The 7,500-nt window shown below is 43.4% G+C and overlaps 1 protein-coding gene across 1 annotated transcript in view; it reads right to left on the bottom strand.

The window, feature by feature from the left end:
* The window catches only part of smc6 (structural maintenance of chromosomes 6), a 27,016-nt gene that overhangs the window by 9 nt on the left and 19,507 nt on the right, over positions 1-7,500 (bottom strand). The window contains exons 13-19 of the mRNA XM_079692880.1: positions 5,670-5,807; positions 5,197-5,342; positions 4,606-4,731; positions 4,214-4,319; positions 2,807-2,962; positions 1,849-1,946; positions 1-416 (exon numbers count right to left, since the gene is read on the bottom strand). The exon at positions 1-416 is cut by the window's left edge and continues 9 nt beyond it. Coding sequence (XP_079549006.1) covers positions 323-416; positions 1,849-1,946; positions 2,807-2,962; positions 4,214-4,319; positions 4,606-4,731; positions 5,197-5,342; positions 5,670-5,807 — 864 coding nt within the window. The 3' untranslated portion in view covers positions 1-322. The remainder of the gene's footprint in view (positions 417-1,848; positions 1,947-2,806; positions 2,963-4,213; positions 4,320-4,605; positions 4,732-5,196; positions 5,343-5,669; positions 5,808-7,500) is intronic.

Raw genomic sequence — 7,500 nt, 5'->3', positions numbered from 1 at the left:
AGGCCTACAGGAATGTAATTTATTTGCAGACAGTGTGAATGAGATGAATAAAATCCGCCTCGCTTCCTCTTGAATACGTTACTGAGATGCACGACATGTTGATAAGATGATAAATATAAAGAATAATGGCGTGGCTAAAGGCAGCAACACATTAACACAACATTAAGAGTTAACACAGCTGCGAGTCCTGAAACATTAAACCCTCATTAGGTTTCCAAACACATCCGTAAATGAATCCCAGCAAGCAAACATGAGAATACTGAATAACGATACTGACACATCCATCGAGCTTCACATCGCACCAACGTCTCTCTTTGTTACTTTAAACGTCCTCGTCTTCCTCCTGAGCCTCGCCGCTGATTCTCTCTGGGTCCTGCAGCTTGTGGATCTTTATCAGTCTGGACTTTGGAAGATTGCTGAAAGACACAAAACACAGGTGACATAAAAACAAAGTGAAAATATGTCAAAGAACCAAGCTGACGCACAGGGTCCCTCCCCCCTCAAGAGCTAAAGGGTCCCTCCCCCCTCGAGAGCTAAAGGGTCCCTCCCCCCTCAAGAGCTAAAGGGTCCCTGCCCCCTCAAGAGCTAAAGGGTCCCTCCCCCCTCAAGAGCTAAAGGGTCCCTGCCCCCTCAAGAGCTAAAGGGTCCCTGCCCCCTCAAGAGCTAAAGGGTCCCTGCCCCCTCAAGAGCTAAAGGGTCCCTGCCCCCTCAAGAGCTAAAGGGTCCCTGCCCCCTCAAGAGCTAAAGGATCCCTGCCCCCTCAAGAGCTAAAGGGTCCCTCCCCCCTCAAGAGCTAAAGGGTCCCTGCCCCCTCAAGAGCTAAAGGGTCCCTCCCCCCTCAAGAGCTAAAGGGTCCCTCCCCCCTCAAGAGCTAAAGGATCCCTGCCCCCTCAAGAGCTAAAGGGTCCCTGCCCCCTCAAGAGCTAAAGGGTCCCTCCCCCCTCAAGAGCTAAAGGGTCCCTCCCCCCTCAAGAGCTAAAGGGTCCCTGCCCCCTCAAGAGCTAAAGGGTCCCTCCCCCCTCAAGAGCTAAAGGGTCCCTCCCCCCTCAAGAGCTAAAGGGTCCCTGCCCCCTCAAGAGCTAAAGGGTCCCTGCCCCCTCAAGAGCTAAAGGGTCCCTCCCCCCTCAAGAGCTAAAGGGTCCTTAGCACTCTTTAGCATCCTTTAGCACCCTTTAGCACCCTTTAGCATCCTTTAGCACCCTTTAGCATCCTTTAGCACCCTTTAGCATCCTTTAGCACCCTTTAGCACCCTTTAGCATCCTTTAGCATCCTTTAGCACCCTTTAGCATCCTTTAGCATCCTTTAGCATCCTTTAGCACCCTTTAGCATCCTTTAGCATCCTTTAGCACTCTTTAGCACCCTTTAGCACCCTTTAGCATCCTTTAGCACCCTTTAGCATCCTTTAGCATCCTTTAGCACTCTTTAGCACTCTTTAGCACCCTTTAGCATCCTTTAGCACCCTTTAGCATCCTTCAGCACCCTTTAGCACCCTTTAGCATCCTTTAGCACCCTTTATAATTTAAATGAAAATTAATAAATAATGTCGTGTTTATAATGATAGAGAGATACTTTGACAATTAAGAAATTATAGAATAAAAAGAATGTATTAAAATTACTTTTAAATTGTAATGCTGAATTTATATAATTATATTTAATATTAATTTAAAATAATGATCCACTCCTAACATTTATTACTATATGCAATAATTGAATATTTATGATATAGTTCAAAGCTAAAGCCTATATAATAGTTTTGATGGCATGCTTTAGCCTCAGTACAGAAAACTAAGATGTACAATTAAAAGTGTATATATAATAGAAAGGTCAGTGTGTGAAGAGGAGCGCCACCTGGTGGTGAGAGGAGTGACGAAGATGAACTGACGAAGGGTCTGCCGCTCAGAAAGCTCCAGCAGGAGATCCAGAGAGATCCGCCGGTTGTGCATATCCTGCAAAAATAAAGACAATTCAACAAAGATGGTACAAATGAAACTGATTTAGTTCTAATAATAATAATAATAATAATAATAATAATAATAATAATAATAATAATACATTTATTTTATATAGGCGCCTTTCAAGGCTCTCAAGGTCGCCGGACAAACACATAGAAAACAAGACACACAATAGAGAACAGCAGCATAAGAGACATAAACAAGAGAATGCAGTTTATAAATTAATCAAATCAATAAAACAGAGGAGGTGTGATGGATAGTGATCAGGGTGGATATGCAAGTCCGTGAGTTTGAAAGTGAGAGAGAGAGTGAGAGTGAGTAAGTGAGAGAGAGTGAGAGAGTGAGTGAGAGAGAGAGTGAGAAAGTGAGAGAGAGTGAGAGAGTGAGTTTGAGAGTGAGAGAGAGAGTGAGTTTGTGAGAGTGAGAGAGAGAGTGAGTTTGAGAGTGAGTGAGTGAGTGAGTGAGTGTGTGTGTGTTTGAGAGAGAGTGAGAGAGTGAGTGAGAGAGAGAGTGTGAGAGAGAGAGAGAGAGTGAGTTTGTGAGAGAGTGAGTGAGTGAGAGAGTGAGTAAGTGAGTGAGAGAGAGAGTGAGTTTGTGAGTGAGAGAGTGAGAGTGATTGAGTGGGAGAGAGAGTGAGTTTGTGAGTGAGTGAGTGAGTGAGTGTGTGTGTCTGTGAGTGAGTGAGTGAGAGATAGAGAGTGAATGTGTGTGTGTGTGTGTGTGTGTGTGTGTGTGTGTGTGTGTGTGTGTGTGTGTGTGTGTGTGTGTGTGTGTGTGTGTGTGTGTGTGTGTGTGTGTGTGTGTGTGTGTGTGTGTGTGTGTGTGTGTGTGTGTGTGTGTGTGTGTGTGTGTACCATGTAGACGTCAAACTCGTCGAGGCACCTGAAGGGAGACTCTGTGATCTCCCACAGAGAGAGCATGAAGCAGACGGTGGAGAACGAGCGCTCGCCTCCACTCAGAGAGCGCATGTCACTCACCACCCCCTCATCCTCCCGGCCCGGGGGCATCACCTGCACAGGTGAGACACGCCAGGTGAGACGACCACAGGTGAGACAAGCCAGGTGAGACAACACAGGTGAGACGACCACAGGTGAGACAAGCCAGGTGAGACAACACAGGTGAGACACGCCAGGTGAGACAACACAGGTGAGACAAGCCAGGTGAGACAACACAGGTGAGACAAGCCAGGTGAGACAAGCCAGGTGAGACAACACAGGTGAGACAAGCCAGGTGAGACAACACAGGTGAGACAAGCCAGGTGAGACAACACAGGTGAGACAACTACAGGTGAGACAACTACAGGTGAGACAACACAGGTGAGACAACTACAGGTGAGACAACTACAGGTGAGACAACTACAGGTGAGACAAGCCAGGTGAGAGAACTACAGGTTGAGACAAGCCAGGTGAGACAACACAGGTGAGACAAGCCAGGTGAGACAACACAGGTGAGACAAGCCAGGTGAGACAACTGCAGGTGAGACAACACAGGTGAAACAACTACAGGTGAGACAACTACAGGTGAGACAACACAGGTGAAACAACTACAGGTGAGACAACTACAGGTGAGACAACACAGGTGAGACAACTACAGGTGAGACAACTACAGGTGAGACAAGCCAGGTGAGACAACTACAGGTGAGACAAGCCAGGTGAGACAACTACAGGTGAGACAAGCCAGGTGAGACAACACAGGTGAGACAACTACAGGTGAGACAACACAGGTGAGACAACTACAGGTGAGACAACTACAGGTGAGACAAGCCAGGTGAGACAACACAGGTGAGACAACTACAGGTGAGACAACTACAGGTGAGACAACTACAGGTGAGACAACACAGGTGAGACAACGACAGGTGAGACAACTACAGGTGAGACAAGCCAGGTGAGACAACTACAGGTGAGACAACTACAAGTGAGACAACTACAGGTGAGACAACACAGGTGAGACAAGCCAGGTGAGACAACTACAGGTGAGACAAGCCAGGTGAGACAACTACAGGTGAGACAACTACAAGTGAGACAACTACAGGTGAGACAACACAGGTGAGACAAGCCAGGTGAGACAACTACAGGTGAGACAAGCCAGGTGAGACAACTACAGGTGAGTAATTACAGGTGAGAAACAGATGTAGTTGTCCTTACCAGGATAGTCCATCTTACTTTAAACAATATTGTTTGTTTACTTCTTATTGACTATACTTCAATTTTTGAAATGCTGAAATAAGAAAGCAGTAACTTGGAGGAATGAAATAATCGTACGGAGATGGAGAGCGTCTCGTTGTTGTGGTCGAAGATCATGGAGCCGCAGCAGTTCATCTTTATCATGAAGTTATTAAAATATAATTTACACCTGACCGATAGAGACCTGAAGAACAAAGAACAACACTTACTGAGTGTACACAGTATTCTGATATCTGATCTGTTCTGATAGTTTCAGGGTCCTTAAAAAGTCAAGTTTGAAACATTCTCAATAAAAAGTCAAAAGAAAAAAAAAAATCTAAATTTTGAGAAAAAAGTCAAAATTAGGTGAAAAGTCTAAATTCAGAAAATAATACAATTCTAATAAAACAATCAATTTAAAGAAAAAAGTCAATTCTGTATTTATAGTATCTGTGCACAAGGTATAATAGATGAATGTTAAATATGTGTACCTCCTCAGGACCTTGTATCTGCTCTGTCGGTCCGATATGATGTGTTCGAGGCGGTCGATGAATCTCCGCAGATCTCTCACCTGTTTGCTCTTCTGTCTGAACAGAGACACCGACTCGGCGTACTCCCTGAGGAAGAGGAAACATTTTTATCTGATCAATAATATATATTACTAATTAATACATATAATAATAATATATCATATTTCTGATTTAAGTTCTCATGGTGGCCAAGAGCAGAGAGGGATTCTCATGCATCACATTTTGAGCTGATATGTTACATGTGTGTGTTTGCACCAGATAACAAAAAGGTGCAATATCTCTTTATTTTGTGTCGACTAAAAGTGAAATAATTCCTCACCACCAAAAAAATGTAATCTTAAAAAAAGAAAAAATTCTAAGAAAAATGATAAAATATGAAAAAAATCCAACATTTTAAAAAAACAATGCATTCTGGGAAAAAAGTCATTTCTAAGGAAAATATTAAATTCTCCAAAAATGTCAAAGTTCAGAGAATTTTTTTGTTGTTGCTGAAAATCAAACAAAAAGGTGCGTCTTTATTTTGTGATGACTCATAGCGAAGGGATTCCTCACCTCACCACCTGCTGCTGCTCTCCGTGAATGCTCTCGTACACTTTGATCTTTCTCTGCAGGCGAGTTATTTCTGTGTCCAGACTCCTCGAGCTGGCGGAGACGACCTGCCGCTGAGGACTGATCTCTGACGCTTTACTCACACACTCCTACAGGACACACACACACACACACACACACACACACACACACACACACACACACACACACACACACACACACACACACACACAGGCAGGCAGACAGACAGACACATTAATTCTAGTTGAACATTTAGACATTTCTAGTAATTGTGTTTTTTATCTTGTTATTAAAGATTGTTTTGTATTATTCTATATTGTATTTGTTCCCTGTGCTGCACTTTGGTCACGAGTTCGTTTTAAATGCTATATGAATAAATAAAGATTGAGATGAAGAGACAGCTGGAGAAGCCTGTTGTATGCGTGTGTTCATTAAAACCTATTCAAAGCTGTTACCTGTAACTCTTCCTCTGTCTGAGCGAGGTCACTCTTCATCTCTCTGATGGTTTCTACGTGACTCTTCAGTTTCTTCTCTAAAACCTGGAGACTTTGTTCAAGTTTACTGCACTCAGCCTCCAGCTTCAGCTGCTCCTCCTGAGGACAACAAACAATAACAACAACAACATCAATCACATCATCCATATACAGGTGTTTTCAGAACCATTCAGTCATTCATCAAGCCTGGAAACGAGCCACTAAATATAAAACCTGAGCATCAGCAGGAGAGGACTCTTTAAAGTAGAGACACTACATACTGATATACACCTGAACATCAGCAGGAGAGGACTCTTTAAAGTAGAGACACTACATACTGATGTACACCTGAACATCAGCAGGAGAGGACTCTTTAAAGTAGAGACACTACATACTGATATACACCTGAACATCAGCAGGAGAAGACTCTTTAAAGTAGAGACACTACATACTGATATACACCTGGGGCCGTATTCACAAAGCATTTGATCTTACCGCTAGGAGTGCTCCTAACTCGCGCTAAAACATTTTACGTAGGAGTTTTTTCTTAAAAGTTATTCACAAAGCCGCTGAGACCTACTCATACTAAGGATAAATCACTAAGAGTGAACTAAGAGTGACGCGCCGTTGCTATGGATGACGTCGATTCTCGTGCATGAGTTTAGAAGCGGTCAGCACGGTGATTGGTTGTTCAGAGCAGGCGGTCTCGGTGAAACTCATCCGCAACATCCCACAAACGAGCCCACTAAAACAAGGAAATAGCCGAGGCTAGAAATGTATTCCTATCAAATAGTTATGGACAGTGCAGTTAGCAGAATACACGCATGATGACAAGTTTGTGTAGACCACGATAATGACGTTGTATATGCACGTTAAAGAGAGAGAGCAAACAATAAAAATACGTAAATTGCATTAAATCAAGGAGGCAATTAAAAGCACCCTGCATCTATTATCCAATGAGCATATTTCCAGCACTTAAACACTTTCAATAACAGCCCATACCGCCGTTAAAGCCCCCTATCATGATGAATGAAAACAATCTGCGTGTTGATGGAATGTACTTTCTTTCTATTGACGAACACGTCCTCATCTTTTGAGGGCGCAATTATTTTTATGTGCGTCCCGTCAATAGCACCGACCACACCGGGCATACCTGCATTGCCATGAAGCTGGCTTTGATCCTGTGTAGTTGTTGATTGTCCAAAGGAAACCGGATAAACTGTTGGATGATATGTGCTCTAGAGAGCGCGTTGATGGTTTGGTTTATGGCACAGCTGACTGATGGTTGCGATATTCCTAAATCGTCGGCATTGCAAAGTTGCATTTTCCCTGTTGCTAAATATCGTAGTGTTGCCAAACATTTTATTTCCGGACTAATCGGGTTATTCCCATTAGTCGGGATGTTATTGCATCCCGCACTAATTCCACAACAAGTTTGATACCCTCACGATTTAGCCTATATCTCTTGATCAATTCACAGTCTTCCATTGTCTGCAAAACATTTCGTCTCTCAGCCATTTTCAGATTCTTTGTGAATAGGTCTTACTGAGTTAGGAGTCCTCTCGAGGACTTTTAAGCTCTCCTAAACTTAGGTGCTACTTTTAGCCCTAAAATACTTTGTGAATTGCTCTTAGTGAATAAAATTAGGAGTCCTAAATTTAAGACTGACACGCCCATTATGCTTAGGAGTTTCTCCTAAATTCGCCAGTTAGGAGCTACTTTTAGCCCTAAGATCCTTTGTGAATACGGCCCCTGAACATTACAGGAGAGGACTCTTTAAAGTAGAGACAATACTTATATACACCTGAACATC

Source organism: Notothenia rossii (assembly GCF_949606895.1).
Source record: "Notothenia rossii genome assembly, chromosome: 7".
NCBI classification, from domain to species: domain Eukaryota; kingdom Metazoa; phylum Chordata; class Actinopteri; order Perciformes; family Nototheniidae; genus Notothenia; species Notothenia rossii.
The sequence above is the reverse complement of the archived record's forward strand: the minus strand, read 5'-3'. Positions and strand labels throughout refer to the sequence as shown.